General features: G+C 41.7%; 1 protein-coding gene across 1 annotated transcript; it reads left to right on the forward strand.

The window, feature by feature from the left end:
• Positions 1-3,284: 3,284 nt before the first annotated feature.
• Positions 3,285-15,335, forward strand: ldlrb (low density lipoprotein receptor b). Its single transcript, XM_069665346.1, has 18 exons — positions 3,285-3,525; positions 7,586-7,711; positions 8,214-8,336; positions 8,710-9,081; positions 9,308-9,430; positions 9,544-9,666; positions 9,933-10,055; positions 10,184-10,312; positions 10,431-10,602; positions 10,852-11,079; positions 11,192-11,310; positions 11,426-11,565; positions 11,840-11,981; positions 12,087-12,242; positions 12,331-12,522; positions 13,465-13,539; positions 13,668-13,828; positions 13,946-15,335. The coding sequence occupies exons 1-18, from the start codon at positions 3,441-3,443 to the stop codon at positions 13,982-13,984; spliced, it is 2,628 nt and encodes an 875-aa protein (XP_069521447.1). The 5' UTR covers positions 3,285-3,440; the 3' UTR covers positions 13,985-15,335.
• Positions 15,336-17,290: the final 1,955 nt, after the last annotated feature.

Below are 17,290 nucleotides of genomic sequence, written 5' to 3' on the forward strand. Positions count from 1 at the left end.
ACTTAAGTTAACTACACAACACACAGACACCCTAATGATGAAGTGTGTTTCTGTGTGAGTTGTTGTAAACATCTTTAAACTGTCCTTTAGACTTCTCAGTGTGTGGGTTGTGTGTGTGTGTGTGTGTGTGTGTGGGTGTGTGTTTGCATAGACTTATCACGCCTGTTGGCCCTGAGACACTGAACATGACTTTCACATGGCAGAAAACATACACACACTGAACTCACACACGCAGGCAATGTTAGATAAAGTGAGTACAGCATATTCTCTACAACGGTTGATATAAGGCTTACAATATAACTCTATGATAGGGCTCTATGAAAACTCACTTCATACACTGATTTATACACAGTGTGTAATCCTTAAATGACAGTGTGCTGAGCTGCTCCCAGTGAGGGAAATTACAGAAAAAACTATGTTTTTAATTATTAAATAATAACAAAAAATTTCAGTTATTGAATTATAATGAAGTGAAACAAATGTGTGCTAAGACAGGACACATGCAACACACACAATGATGATACTGTAGATAGGAGCAATCATATATGTTTCTTCTATTCATAAAGCTACTGTTCTTTTAAGGCTGAATGGTGTTGGTTGAATATAAGCTGTCCCAGTTATATCATAACACTGACAACCTAGTGGGATTAAGCAGAGCCAATTCCATTTATATTTAGTATTTAAATTATGTTCCCCAAAAGCTCCGAAGTTCCAAAATAAAGTTATTAACAATAAGAAATGTATGTGAGCGGTGGGGTGAGTAGAAAGTAAGGTCAGAAGGTGATGAATACTTAAGCAGGAGATAAGGGTGGGGTGGGGTGGGGGGGGGCTGAGACAGAGATAGGCAGACTGATCTGGCCAGCTCTGCCAGCTCGACTGCCCAGGTGAGCTGACCGGCAGCTCTCTGCCAGAGCAGCACAGGCATGGGGGGAGGGGAAAACACAAGCAGGCCAGGCAGAGTAGATACAAGAGAGGGGGCCGTACCAGTTACCAAAAAGACGATGATGGTTTAATTCCATTTAGCAGTTTCAGTTTGAGGGTCCTGATATTTTTCTTCCTGGTTCTCTGTTACTCATGGCATGGCTTACTGGAACACCTGGAATGGATCCAAAGTCAATAACATTAGTAAAATCTGTGCTTTCGTTATGTCACCTTAAACTTCCCTGAAGAATCACACAATTGTGTTTCATCAATGATGCCATGCAAACCATATGGATGTGTCACTATGACTCACGTCACTATCTTCTTCGGAAATCTTTGAAGTTAATGTACAGTTAGTTAATGTGTGGGACGTTTAGTTTAAAATGCACTGTGTGTCTCCCTGTGGGTGTAGTGATGGGTGGGTGTAGCAGAATATGTAATCCAGTCGCTATTTCGACATTCCAGGAATACCTCCCACAACTCAATCCCTGCTTCTACTGGGAGTCCTCCCCCCTCTCTCTCTACACACACACACACACACACACAGGTTCCCCTGGTGGAAACTGCCTTTGGTCTGATTCACCTCATAGTTATTAGCGTCCAAACTGTCACAGACTGTTTAACATAAAGATTCAACACTGACGTCTCACTCCTCTTTAAATCTGAAAAGTTATTATCAACTAATATTTTTATTAACTGTGGATGTGAAACTGATTGTTATTAATTTCTCTTTTCTGAGATCAGACTCTCGGACTCTTGACATTTATACTGTATTTGTAGAGTAACATAATTCAGCACGAAGGAGGGAAATAAATAAGAATTCCTTGGAAAATATTACAGCTTTGGAGTGCAGTGTGTCTGCCTCCCAGTGACTCATTGCACTTCCTGTGGGCTGCAGTGCTGCTAAAATTACAGTTCAGGTTTTTCAGCTTTCCATGACGAATTTTGCATCATAACTAATGACCATATTTTGCTTTGCAAATGTGCTGTTTGCTTTAGAAAAGGGACAGTGGCGATGGATACTGATGAATCTTGTGTTTTACATTCGAATACTCTGGGACTAGTTTGATACCACAGCAGCGTTAATGACATTTAAACTGGTTTACTTAGAAGAGAGTGATCTTTATCAACATGTGTAAATGTATGCGTTGTGTTTGGATTCACTTCACATTTCTTTCATAAAACAATCAACAATGAACACATATAAAATCATTTTGGGAATATAGTTTTATCCTCACAGCAAACGTCAACAGCTTAAACATACATTTGGAGACCTGACTATTGTTTTAAGACAGACTTAAAAAATGATGAATTTATCTAATACAACCACATTTGCAATGACCTGAAAACTGGAAACCTTCATCTTGCATCCCGTGTCCATAAATAAATACATTACTTTACCTTCAGCTACTTAGGAAGAGGAACAACCAAAGTAATATATATACAATTATGAAACATAAAACAAGGAGTATTTATTTGTCTGCACATAAAAGGATAGATGTTTATGTGTAATGTTTGCTCCTTTATTCTTTGTACTAGATTGATTGTGACTATAGCTGTAAAAATGTTGATGTTCTTACCAACTTTAGGTCACAGCTACTTTAATATTAATAGTAATTTGCTGCCACCGGGCTAAAACCACACAATGATTTCCTTCTCTGGGAGCTGGTTTGCACACAAAATGTGTACATTTGAGAGCCTCTGTTCTGTAAACCAAACAAAACTCTGTAATAAATAATATGTTGAGAATGTATCCGTCTATTAGAGTATTGCTCACCTCATTGCTATCCTCGCCTCAACTCTGTGGGAAACAAAGCCACAGCATGCATCAACGAAACCCCTGCTGCTGCAGAAGAATGAGCACATGCACTGTAGGCTATATTGTTTCATACACACAAGCAGTTTCTTTCTTTTCTCCTTTCTACTGTAAAAATATATCAGTGACACCAGCTGTAGAGAATGACTTGCATTTTGTGAGTATAAAAGCTGCTTCCTCTAACAGACACCGTTTATCATCGATATAATGTCTGATAAGATGTGAACTGCCTTTGTTGGTTCGTTCTGTCTTTCCACTTCCCTTCATTCATTCTCCACACACACACACACACACACACACACACACACACACACACACACACACAGGAAGACACACCGGTTTTAGAGGAAGAGATGGGTGGATGGAGGGGTGATGGAAGGACGACTCACTCTCGGTGATGTAGCAACCCTGTGGCTCCTCCCCCCGGTGGTGCTCACGTCGAGTTTCAAACATCACACCACTGCTGTGGCCCCTCCCTCCTGTCGGCTTCATACAAACTCATCAGATGTGACTCGGACCTCATAATATTTTGCTGGCTCTCGCCTTTTACGCACAGCCGCGGCGTGACTCTGCTGTCTGTCCTCTCCGTCTGAAGCAAAGACTTTTACGCACAGAAGACGCAGTAAAGTCGCCCACTCCCTCCATAGGCTACCTGTGTGACTTTTCTGTAGCTGTCATTAAGGAGAAATAAGGAGGACAGGACATGTTGGGGACGTGGAGGAGGGGACTCACCGGACTGTCCGCATGTTGCTGTCTGCTGATGCTGATTCATTTTGCGTCTCAAGCAGGTAAGACGTTTGCTAGCAAGTATCTTAAAGGGATGCTCCAGTGTTACTGCGAGTCTTTAACTGTGCGTGCAAATATTAAACATGTATTAAAATGTATGACTTACAATATATATGAAGTTCACATTTGTTTGGCATCATTTGGGTATTTTTGGTTCTTTAAACATGGCAAACTTAAACGTTTCTGTGTGGTCTAGCAGTGAGCAGGACCGGTGACTCAGGAGAAACACTTTAAGATGTAAAACATTTGGTTAATTCTACTTTTCACCCATTTTAATTTAAATCATCATGTAGCCCTATAACTTTACGATAGGGAATTCGATTAGAATACAGTATCTGTAATAGCAACTCAGTCTGGTTTTCAGTTTTGGAATATATGAATGGAATACGCACCGCGCTTTCATTGGCTCATTTGGCGATAGAGCGTAACCGAACAGCCAATCACGTTCGTCCGTGCTGCCGGTGTTCAGTTTCAAGTAGGCGGGATTAATGAGGAACAGACGGTTGTCAACGAGGAAGGGTGCGGCTACAACTCCGGCGGGTTTTCATCATCATCACCCCCCCCCCCCCCCCCCCCCCCCGCTGCAGGCTGCTGGGCCTGGGATGCGGGAATTTACGCGAATGTGCTTAACTAGGCTGTTAGAGGCTGTAATACCACACACACACATACAGTATCACGCCATGACAGAGGAATTAGAGCTATTCAACAGAAATTTCCCATCACAAATTTCCCAAGATGTTCAATTCATATTGTAACTGTATTTAGTCTAAACGCTTTACAGGAAAGAGTCAAGAGGAGGAGGTAGGAGAAAAAAAAAAAAAGAAGGAAATTTAAAAAGCAGCAGAAATAAGTGTAAAACCTTATAAAAATATATATTATATATATAAAAACCGTATATTTTCATATGTCTAACAGGATTGGTGAACATTGACCCTAATGCCCTTTAAGGCCAACAGTGTGCTGAGAATTAGGCTTCAGTCCCCTTTCTGCCGCTGCTCCAGTAATCTCTCCCCCCCCAAACCAAATAGTCCCATCTCTCCTCCAGCAGCTTTTCAGATTAAAACTTTTTTTTCCCACTTCCTGGCGCTCATTTCCAGTCATCAGATTAACGTGTGTGTAAGAAGGAAAGTTCCTTTTTGTTTAAAAGTCTGGCTCTGGTTTGTTTAATGCATTCATTCTGTGTTTAGCATACTCCTGTAATGAGGCATAGACGAGGGCAGCAGTAAAGTCGAGCAGGAGAGAAGCCGCAGGTCTCTTTTCTACATGGGAGACTGAACTTTTACTGCAGTGACTCACACAGACAGTGCTGTGGAGTTTCATGTATCAATCATTGGGTACTACCTCTGTCGCACACAGTACAATTACAGGGCTGGAGCCACTAACATGTAGTCAATACACACATGCAGAGGTAAGATACAAACATGAAGAGGAGCTGCAGAGGAAGTGTGCAGCAGTTATTCGTCTGCAGATGGTGACCTCATTGTCAAGCCTTCAATTTGAAGACTTGGACTGACTTTCTAGGCCCAAAATCTCACGCTAAGATGGTCAAATACTTTCTTGGCAAATGGAAACTTAATTTGGCCACATGCGCACACAGCAGTATTAATGTGAGAACATTTAAGTACAGCAGATTAGTGAACACAGATTCAAAGTGTTCCTCGTGCACATGCATCCTGGTTATTCATTAACTGCTGGGTGTATGTTTGAGTCAATAAACGCACCTCTTTCCGAAGGTTTACGATGCCTGTGTGTAGTGCATGAATGTGCCATAAAAAGACAGGCATGCATTGTCAGTGGACAAAGTCACATGTGGTCACAAAGGGGGATTGTTGTCATGCAGCGTCGTGATGACAGACACCATTCATTCTGCCGGTTTCTGCTGTCAAACCACTGTTTGTTTAGTATTTAGTATTTTCATACATCTTGAAGCTGCAGCAGACTGCTTCATGTTTATAGTAATACTCAAACATCCTTACATGGTAGTGTTTTGGCTGAGCAGTTACCTGGTTGTCAGGTTCACACTGTGGTTATAAATAGCATCCGAGTGTCTACAGAAGCAATTGATGCCCTGCAGACAGTGTTCAAACGGAACGTTGCACCTGAGGTTTGTGGTCTTGTGTTTAACAGTCTAGTTGAAGGCTTGCTTGTTCCACTGTTCAAATTAAGATGCAGGTGTAGTAGTAGTAGGTTCAGACGTTTTCATCTGTGACTGACAGGGTTTAAAAAGACATAGCATACCAAATTTAATTTCCAGGGTAGCCAACTGTGCTCCAGGACACATTTAAATGGCTAGATAGGACATCTAAGTGGCCTATTCTCCTGAAAATTTGAAGGCTTAAATAGATATTGAAGATTTTAAAATATGAGTACAGTGAGTTAGTAATATCTTCTACAGCAGCCCAACTAAAGCTGAACTTTTGAGACTTAATGTAAAGACTGAAAGGAGGCCTCCTCTGGCTGAGGGTATTCTTGGGAGGCTCGTGACCCACATGTGGAGGCTGCAGGGAAGATTAGCAGCGGAAAATGAAAACACTAGAAGTTAGGGAAGTGCCAGCATCTGACCTACTTTTTTTTTCCTTCTTCTACAAATGGAGTGAATGATCTGCTCCCTAAAAGGAAATAAAGGGAATGAAAGTCTGTCAGAGTCATTTTTACTGTAAATCTATGACCGCATATCTTGAAGAACAGCTGGAGTAAGCTTTGGAAACTCTGTTCCTGGAAGCCACGCTGGCTGCATGCCTAGCCTCTCCTCAGCGTGTGTGTGTGTGTTTGCGTGTGTTGCTTCCCTGAAAGCATATGGGGTACACAGGAAGAGCCTTCTAAGATCAGCCAAAGGTCAGTCAATGAAATGACAGTCCTTCAAACTCTCACATTTCTTTTGTTTTCACATTAAAGCAGGAGGGACTTTTAGAGGATTAAGAAAGCACCCTCCTGTTAGTTTCACAATCTGTCACACCTGTACTGCTCTTTTTTTAAGCGGCATCACTCATGGACAGACTTCCTTGTGTTCAGTGTCTCCGCCTCGGTCTGTGGGTCGCCGTGGTGATGCTGTTATGAGGAATGCCACTCTGGGACCAATCAGCCTCTGGTGGTGTGATTGTTCAACTCCTCCCTTGCTATTGTCTTAAAGGGATAGTCTGTCATTGTCCCCAGGCTGCAGGTCACAGGAGGGCCTGGCAGGGCAGAGGTGATGCAGGATGACACACACACACTTGCAACCCACTCAGACGTGTGACTAGCCTGTGTTGGTATCACATGCGCCTGATGTTGAGGCCCTGTTTTCTCTGACTGGAGGGTTCACTGAGGTGTGATCGTCTGGGGGTCGTGACCTCTGAGACTAAAATATATCAGGGTCAGTCGGAGGTCGTACCACTTCACAGTTTTAATACTCAGGCTGGGTAGTGAAGCCTTCGGCACATGTGTGACAAAAGAGGAGTAAAAGTCCTGTTCCATACCTGAAATGTGTCACACCGATGAGTAACGGAGGTGTGAGGTTTGGTTAAACTTGAATTCTTTCATTCCAGGGGCATAAATAGTTGCTACACCTGAGTGCACACCTGAAATATGTGTATGTATGTATTTTGAAGTACATGATAAACACATGTTACAAAGTAGATAAACAAAAAATCATCTACATTAATAAACTAATATGTAGTAAACCCTTTGCAGTCTGTTTCTTCCTCTTTTTTAGGACTATTAGTTTTGTGTGCGTTCACAGGACGGGCCTTATCCGTCCGAACACTTGACATTGGTCTCATTCCCTCATATCTTGTTCGAACATGAGTCAAGAAACCACAGTTTATCTTCATTTGTTAATCTCCAAGCAAAGAATAAAGGGGTGGTTTTTAAGTCTGTCGCTTCATGGCCTTCAAATGTCGTTTTTTGTGCAATCTTCAGTTAAATATTTACCTCACCAGGATCAGTTTGTGTTGACACAAGCTCACATTACAACATGAAGCTCACGAGCAGCGAAGTGTTCACGCTGATTAAATGTTGATTATGTCGGTGCAGTAGTTTGTCTTAATATCATGCTGAACACTGTCATTTTTTCATCATTCACAGATGCAGCCTTCACGTGCAGCTCCACTCAGTTTAAGTGTGGAAACGGGAGGTGCATCACCCAAAGGTGGATTTGTGATGGAACTGACGATTGCGGCGACGGAACTGACGAGCTGCCTGCAACCTGCCGTACGTTATTCAATCATGACTTAAAATGAAGTGAAATTAAACACATCTGACAATTCTTATCTCCATCAATCATTTCATCTACAAAATAAATGAATTAAAATATCTTTTCAATTCTTTTATATTTAAATGTCATGTTGAGTTTAACCATCCAATCTGCACGTGTAAGAAACACCTTAAAATGTAAGAAAACAACCATTGTTGAAAAAGTTAATTTATTTAGTAATATTAATATTTTCAATTATTTACTAATAGATAAATCCACATATTGCTACAACTCTAAATGTGAAGTTAAACCAGATTAACACAAAATGTGACATTTATCTTTTCCGGCTCATAAAATCATCATCAGCATTTGCAGCAGTGAATCAGTAACGCATCAATTCAAACAGCAGATACTATAAGTAAATGATTGTTCAGTATGACAATATACTTTAAGTGTAATCACAAGACATCTGATGATAAATAAAATCATTGAAGTCACACTCTCTGTTTCTGTCCTCAGCATCTAAAACGTGTCGGGCGTCAGAGTTCAGCTGCGGAGCTCCCATGTACCAGTGTATCGCCGGGAGCTGGCACTGTGACGGCAGGGTGGAGTGCGAGAACGGGGCTGACGAGAAAAACTGCAGTAAGTATTTCACAGCACACTTAAACATTACAACAATTAAAAAAGAATCAACGAATAAAATCCATCCAGGGTTATTTAATCAAATACAGTAAAGTACTTCCTGATTTTGCCTCCAGGGGGCAAGTTAGCTAATTCACTTTGATAAATTTTACCCAAAAAATGAGACTATACGATAGTTGAAGCAGGTGCACAGTGTACATAAGAAACCTTATAAAAATGTAATGAAAATTACAAAATTGGAATCAGGCTAATGTGTATTGTGCTAGCAGATATGAGTGCCAGAAAGAATAAAGATAGTTGTTTCATTAATTGAGCTAACTCTAGCCCAACGTCACATTAACTCCTCTCTTCTCCCTCTCCTTTCTCTGCGCAGCGGCCAAACAATGCAAGGACGGCCAGTTTCAGTGTTCCAACGGCCAGTGTGTATCCACCAACTTTGTTTGCGACGGCGAGAACGACTGTTCAGACAACTCAGACGAGGCTTCCTGCCCCAAACCCACCTGCAGCTCTCGTTCCTTCCAGTGCCACAACCTGGTGTGTGTGCCGGCTTTGTGGCGCTGCGACAAAGATGCAGACTGTGCCGACGGGTCTGACGAGTGGCCGGAGAACTGTGAGGGACGGGCGCCGGAGAAAAAAGCCTGTGCTGTCCATGAGTTCCAGTGCGCAAACGGGGAGTGCATCCACAGTAGCTGGAGGTGTGACGGAGACATTGAATGCCCGGATCGATCGGACGAGGTCAACTGCAGTGAGTTGGCTCTCTTCTCTTTTTCACTTCCATTCATCTCCTCTTTTGCAGCCATCTTTTCTTCTGCTGTCTCTGACTGATATTTAGCATTCACTTTAATATAAAACTGAGCCTAACAGATGAAGCTGAAACAAATCATGTCAGCCATGATTTTCTACTTGATCTGTCATCTCATTCTTCTTCCAATTTCTCTTCTCACTTTCAATCAATTTCTCTTCTTTTCCAGGTCGTCCTACCTGTAGTCCAGATCAGTTCCAGTGTAATGACGGCACCTGCATCCACGGCAGCCTCCAGTGCAACAAACAGAATGACTGCATAGACCTCAGTGATGAGATTGGCTGCCACAAAGGTGACTCAAAAAGAGATACAATTTTGTTTTCCTTAAGGCCTATAGAAGTTGGAGCCATTTAAAACAGTCTTGAGGCAACAGTCATATTCATGCCCTCCTTTTCTGCTCCACAGATAATGTATGTGAAGGCGAGACCAAGTTCAAATGTAGAAGCGGGGAGTGTATCAGCATGGACAAGGTGTGCGACAAACAGAGAGACTGCAGGGACTGGTCCGATGAACCTGTCAAAGAGTGTGGTGAGTTCAGTCTTACTTTGCAGCCAAAATTTGTGCGTCACAATTTGGGTATACACTCAGCCATTTCTGCTCGGAGAAAAAGGGAAAGTTAAACCACATCACAGCCTGGAAAATATGATCAGAACAGCTAGCTAAGCAGCCTTGGCCGTCTGACCCGGATAGTTTGTGGTATAAAAGAGTGAGTTCATTGTCGATTTGAGCTACCATTAGGGAAAATGGTTGTCGTGGATATTATTTGAAAGCTCTGTGTATCTGCGTCTCCACAGACAACAATGAGTGTTTGACCGACAAAGGCGGCTGCTCCCACATCTGCAACGATCTGAAGGTTGGCTACAACTGCTCCTGCCATCCCGGATACAGGCTGAAGATGGACAAGAAGACCTGTGAAGGTGAGGGGAGCGAGTCTGAAAATGGACTCAAAGGGTCGGCCACGATCAGCTTTTGTGTAATTGACTTTGAAAGAAAAGTTCTGCCGTTACTCAATATGCCACTCGACCTCCTGTTCCTCCCCCTGCAGACATCGATGAATGTGCTGAGCCAGACACCTGCAGTCAGATCTGCATCAACCTGCCCGGCAGCTACAAGTGTGATTGTGAGGAGGGCTACGAGATTGACCCTGTGACCAAAACGTGCAGGGCTGAATCAGGTAAAAGTTCGAAAGAAAGCCTTACCACGTACTTGTCTTATCTAAAAACTGAACAATTGCATATCCTATAGATTAACGGTGCTAAATGAATGATGTTTGTTTCTTCTTTGTCCTTCAGGCATTGTGCCCATTCTCTTCTTCACCAACAGACATGAGGTGAGGAAGATGACGATGGACCGCAGCGAGTACGTCCGTCTGATCCCCCAGCTGAAGAACGCGGTGGCTCTGGACATGGACATGCCTAACAAGAGGATCTTCTGGTCTGACCTGTCCCTGAAGAAAATCTACAGGTTAGAGAGACTCTTCAACTTTATAGATCTCTTTCTTTTCTTGGTAAAAGATGGTTGGAGTAAGATACTATCATTTAGCTTGAAGTACACTGGAAAGCCTCTGCCTATAACTCTGAACTACATTTGGCAAGATGCCAGTCTAATCTTTACTTCTAATGTAAGTGGGAGACTATGATGTAGGCTGGATTACAGATAGAGCAATATCTGTGCCTAACACGAAACTCTCCGCCCTTGTCTTCCTCCCAACAGCGCCGAGTTAGACATGGCCAGTGATTCCTCTCACCACACTGTAGTAATTGGCAGTGGGATTGAGGCGCCAGAAGGCATTGCGGTGGATTGGATCCATGACAACATCTACTGGACTGACAGCGTTTTAAAGACTATCTCTGTGGCAAAGACAGATGGTAGCAAGAGGAAGACCTTGATCACAGGAAACCTGGACAAGCCAAGAGCCATCACAGTCGACCCCGTGAAAAAGTGAGTGAAAGTTTAAGCTGGTTGCCGATTTATTTTTTCAACTTTGGGATCAACTAGAGTATTTTGTTGGAAGTCTTTGGCTCATAATTATTTTGTTCTGTTTCCTCTGTAGCTTTATGTACTGGACCGACTGGGGTGAGGAGGCGAAGATAGAGAAGAGTGGGTTGAATGGAGCAGATCGCACTGTCGTGGTAACGGATAACATCTTGTGGCCCAATGGCATCACCCTTGGTAAGCAAAGGGCAAGGGTTGGCTTAATGGAAACCAATAACTTCCAACAGTATAATTAGCAAACAGTTTTATTGGTCAGTCAAATATTTCTGTCTTTGTGTGTTTCTCTGGACAGACTTGGTCAACCAGCGTCTGTACTGGGTGGACTCCAAGTTGCACATGCTGTCCAGCGTTGATGTAAACGGAGGGACGCGACATAATCTCATTTTCAGCGAGGAAGCGCTCTCCCACCCTCTCTCTCTGACTGTGTTTGAGGTTAGTAATGAAGTCAATGTATCAAACTTGGAAACTATGATCCTCTTCAGAGCAATAAAATCAAGTTCATGCATTGTGAGAGTTATCCGTCTGAAATGGTTTCGAAGTCTAAAGAGCTGAGTCTGCACTTTATTTCCAATAAACTTGGATCAATGTTGCTAATTCTTAATCAGACTTTATAATTAATCCATTTGTGTCTGGGGAAACTTTAGCAAATAATGAATAAATGAAACAGAACTATGTTGTTAATCAAGGGGCGTTTCCTTCCAAACAGGAGAAAGTGTTTTGGACCGACATGGGCAACAGTGCTGTTTTTAGTGCCAACCGCCTGACAGGAAAGAACATCACCAAGCTCGCAATCGACCTGGACCAGCCAGAGGACATCATACTGTACCATAACCTCAAGCAGCCAATCGGTACGGAAAGATCCCTTGATCTGAGAGCTATCTTAAGAAACAATACATTTTTGAGGCCACTTGATTGTTTCTAATGCCAATGGTTCCCACCTTTCTCTTCTTCAGGTACAAACTGGTGTGAAGACAGGAAAAACAGTATTAATGGAGGGTGTGAGTTTCTGTGCCTTCCTGCCCCTTTGATCAACCAGCGGTCTCCTAAATTCACCTGTGCATGTCCCGACAACACGACCATGGGACCTGACATGAAGAAATGTGTAACAGGTAGGTGTCTCCTGCACATGGAACCACAAATAAATTAAATTTTAACATCAAATCATGAGATAATCCTTATATTGACTTTCCCCCGCAGCCTCGGTTGCCCCCCCTGCTGAGAAGACAACGGTTGCACCACTCCCAAAAGCTCCCACCACAACTACCAAGCCCAGGCAGCCTCTCCCTACCACAACAACTACAACTACCACCAGTGCTTCCAAAATACCCACAAGTGCGCCGACTAGCCCGCCCTCACAGAGCACTCGGCAGCCTGCCGCCACTGTTCAAGGTACGGGAATGGATTTTGGATAACTGTTGGATGAAAGCTGTTTAATGAAGTGATTACAGAACGAGTGCTTCATTGTGCTTATCTATAGCCATATATCAATGGAAAATGGAAGGTTTAATTTAGTTGTAAACCAGCTAGTGCCAAGGCCCAACGGATAACGATGTCGGTGGATTAACCACTTTGGATTGATTGTATATTTTGTCATACCCTCACTTTTCAAGTAATGCCATCATATGGTCAAAAATACTTTTGTGTTCAACCAAATAACATTAAACCAGCTAGCAATTATTAGCATGCTAAAACTTTAAGATGGTGAACATGGTAAACAGATAAGCATAACATCAGTATGTTAAAATCGTGAACATGTTGGCATGCTAACGGTTGCAGATAGCCGATAGCACGACTGTAAACAATAATGAAGAGTAGCTAGCATGGCTGTAACCCATGAATTGCTTTGTGTCGGCCTGTCACAGTGCAGTAACTGCTTCATTGCAATATAAATGATGTTGCTTAAAATAATATTTTTAACATTGAAACATAATCATGATACTTGCCTTTTCACTTTCTTGCTGAGAGTTGTATGAGAAGATCGATATCACTCTCATGACTACAGTAGCCAACAGCTAGCTAGCTTAGCTGGAAATGCTAGAAATGCTCTTTCCAAAGGATTAAACATCTGTGAAGCAGCACCACTAAAGCACATAAATAAACATATAGTTTTTGTTTAAAAGGTCATGTTTGGTTTTACTAGGGTTATGTGTTGGAAAACTTCTTGGCTCTGTTACATCCTGGAGTTCCTACTGCTTGCTTGGCTAAGCTAACTGTCTTCAAGCTGTAACTACAAACAGTCAAACATGACTGTGCCGACAGGAGTCAGATTGATCTTCTTGTCTTATTTTGAGGAATTATTTAATGAAACATTTTTTTCCTCTGCTCTTTCAGGTAGCAGATTGGCAGCCTTGCCTCAAGAAGCCCCTTCATCCCACCCTATGGCTCTTTACGTTGTGATACCAATTGGTAAGTTTCACATTTCAGCTCCTCATGGCACTACACACTTACACGTAAAAACTTAAAGGGCTGTTTAATCTGCACACATCTTTCCTATCTTTTAACAAGTAAGCTTGAACTCCTCTTTTGCTCTGCAGTGGTGCTGTCTCTGCTGGTCTTCGGAGCAGTGTTGCTATGGAGACACTGGCGTCTGAAGAACACCAACACGATCCACTTTGACAATCCAGTGTACCAGAAAACCACCGAAGATGAGCTCCACATCTGCAGGAACAGCTCTGAGGGCTACGTTTATCCTCAGGTGTGTTCACTTTGATACCAGCTTACTTTGCTAGTAATTACTTAAAGTAGTCTCTGAAATTGTAAATAAATACTAGGTTTTACAGCTTTACCTATTCAGTGTTACTTTTTTTTGCAGAGGCAAATGCTGAGCATGGAGGACATGGATGTCGCATGACACACAGATGAAGAAGACACTACTTTTCTCTTCAATTGAATTTTTTTTTTTAAAGCAAACGTGAAGCAACAAAGGCCATTTTTTTCTACTGCTGCTGCTTACCAGCCTCCCTCCCCTCCCCCTGGTGACCTCATTTAGTGGCTTATGTTTCAGACCTCAGCACTGTGCCGTCCAAGTCTGAAGAAAGAAGTAAAAAAAAAAAAAGGATAGAAAAAAGATCTTTGAAACTTTAGTATGACAAAATAACTGCAGGAAACCCTTAGGCCTGACCACAAACTTGTTTCCAAATGAAGGACTAATGCATCGTTTCAGGAGACGAGGTTCTTAATCTAGGAGCCTTGACTCTTTTGAAGCTTTTGTCTATCCAAGCATCCTGATACTTAACATGAAGCAGATACTTAAACACCAAAACGTCACCTCAGTATGCTAGTTACCTAAATATGTATGATACAAGTCACTAGTTCAGCAACTTTAACTTGAAAAGCCTGACTTTTCTTGTCTAAAGTCTGGCCTGGCAGCCACTCTTTGGCAGTTTAGTGGATTTTACTGAATAGATGCCTTACTGACCCTGCTACCTACAAATCAGCTTCTGTGGTAGAACTTAACCGAGCCATGATTGCCTTTATAGTTGTACATAATTGTGGAAATGTGAACTTCTCTTGCACGTTTTGTTGGCTCCCATATCAAAGGCATATGTCTTTACTGTCATTCATCATAATCCATCTTAATCTACGTCACATTTAAATCAGTGGTCCTCTGCAAGGTACAGTGTGTGGAGAGTCACAGATGGTTTACATTGTATATGAAAAAAGCTGCTGAGTTTTCTGAACTCAACCAAAATGAAGAAAATATTCTTTTTTTAAATGAAGGAAGTTTAGCGAGATCTGATTGGAGCAGATTACTGTTAAAACACTGTAAATAGTTCCTGTAAATACTTTGTAAAACACTCTTAAGTTCACTCTGGTGTTGCCTTTTTACATTTGTACATTTTAGTGAAGAATGATTGTAAATATGTCAGAGATTCTTTTATTTATTTATGGAAATATTTGAGAGAAGGTTAGTGATTAATGTCATCTTGATAAATGCAGTAATGCTACAAAATAAGCACTGACCACAGTGAATTACTTTTGTTCCAGCAGTCAGCCCTTTACATTGTACAGCTGTTATTTAACTTGTGTTCAATCAGACCTTCGGACACCTGCTCAGCTTTGTGTGTTTGAGTTTCTTCAACGGTGTGTTCTCTATCACTCAAAATGTATATATGACAAGGATTTATGCACAGCAGCTTGTCGGTGAACATTGTTCGTTTTCGGTTGTGTTGTTCTTTTTTAAATAAAAGAAAGTATCTTAATTTGTCTTATTATATTGGGGGGTTTTTTTTAACTTTAATGAGGGTTAGTGGTATCATTACTGAGCTAAAGTGGAGTATCTGAAAAAAAGCCAATTTAATCAGTCCAAGCCCTATTATTAGATTACATCCGGACATGAGACATAAAGTGATCTCAGCTGTGTTACGGAGCCTCCTCAGACAAAGCTCATGATTCTAAGTCTCGGCACAATAGTTGTCCATTAAACCTGTTTATGTTGCCAGGAAACGTTGCCATCACCGTCCATCTAACCCAACACTAACATGCAGACACAGTGGAAGAGTGCTTTATGTAATCACCACCAGACTCTCGTTCATTCTCTCTGCCTTTATCGATAGAGCAGATCTGTTTTCACATGACGAGGAAGGTTATGTTCTTGAACCGAAGATCAAAGTGTTTCCTGTCATTTCATCTGCTGGTCGGTATCACTCGTCAGGTTTTTGTTTCAGCAGAAAGGCACAGACTTAATGTAATATCTACAGTGTCTTGGCTTTTGAAATGAATGAACTGAATACAACTCCCACTCTACTGCAATATTCATAACAAGACAGAAAACATTAAAGAAAAACATTTCCTGTTTTCGTTTAAAGTGTTCATCGGAAATTATGTAGAATAAAAACATGTCCGCGGACAAAGGGGGAAAGATTTTTTACCGAGAACTGAAGGTGGTGGTTTTTTATTCTGGTCTAAACACGAAGGTCAAATTCAAGTCACTGTAAAAAAAAAGAAAAAAAAAGATATCAATTCACATGAGGTTGCTCTTTGATGGTCCAAGATGGCCGGACACACCCATAAAAGCAAACGACCAGCAAACATCCTCTCACTAATCTAATAAACCTCCTCCATAATTCATGTTAATAACGTCCTCCCCACCAGTGCTCTATGTGCCACAGTGCATCACCGTGCATCACAGTGCGGAGGGGGTGGACTCAGAGGAAAGATTGCTGAAGCGTCAACAGCAGCTACAAAGTGATTTATCAAGGAAAGGTCTTTAGGTTTTATGTGGCTCAACATTTAGAATTCACTGACCAAGTGTCTTTACAAATAGCTTTTGAGTGATGATAATAATAAAACAGGATATAAATTATTTAATTAGATGCTTTAGTGAGTGCTCTCGTAACCCAGAGACTGGATAGACAGAATTTCATGCCAAATGTTATGTTGCCGCTGCAAATATTTGGCATGATAAGATTGTTGTCAGACTTAATCAGGAGGCTGATCTCAATCTGATAATTCAAACTGAATGCAAAGGAAGCACACACTGTGTCTAAATGTCCTGATTAGATTGTACAGATCAAACAATGGACATGGATAGAGTTTCCTAAGCCAACTTCATAACTTCTCTGTTCAGGCAATAAACATGCAGACTGGAGCTTACCGTATTGGATTGTTCTATAAAGGTACTATGTAGAGTTTATAGAGCCTTACATAATTGCAATTCCTTTTTTATCATCAATGTGTGAACACATTGTGACCTGAATTTAAAAATGACGGCTCCTCCGTCACTCTATGGTGCTGTAAGGACTGATGTCCTTTTAAAGGACACATTTTTTTCCAGTAAAATCCAAAGATGTGTGCTCCTGAGCCTTTCCTCTCTTTAGCTCCCATTCATCTGCAGTGTGTGCAACACTAGCTAGCTCTAACGGATGATGTCAGCTACTTCATCCAGACCGCAGGGGCTAATCTTATTGTCAAATTGACTAGCTTGCTCTTTGGAAGTTACTTTGTCAGCTAACGTTAGCAGGCTACTAATGACAGATCAATATAGCATCGCTAAGTTTTTGTTAGCTTGCTACCCTTAGCTTGCGTGCATTACTGCTAGCAAAATACTCTCAGAGTTGATAGCCCATGTTTGTCGGCTTACTTTCCAAATTACAACTAACTGCTGGCTAGCTAACTTTATCCATGATAAAAATGTATGTATTGTGACAAACAGTAT

This window comes from Semicossyphus pulcher, unplaced genomic scaffold (assembly GCF_022749685.1).
Source record: "Semicossyphus pulcher isolate SPU_LCO1_2020_fin unplaced genomic scaffold, fSemPul1.0.p SCAF_17, whole genome shotgun sequence".
Classification (NCBI taxonomy): domain Eukaryota; kingdom Metazoa; phylum Chordata; class Actinopteri; order Labriformes; family Labridae; genus Semicossyphus; species Semicossyphus pulcher.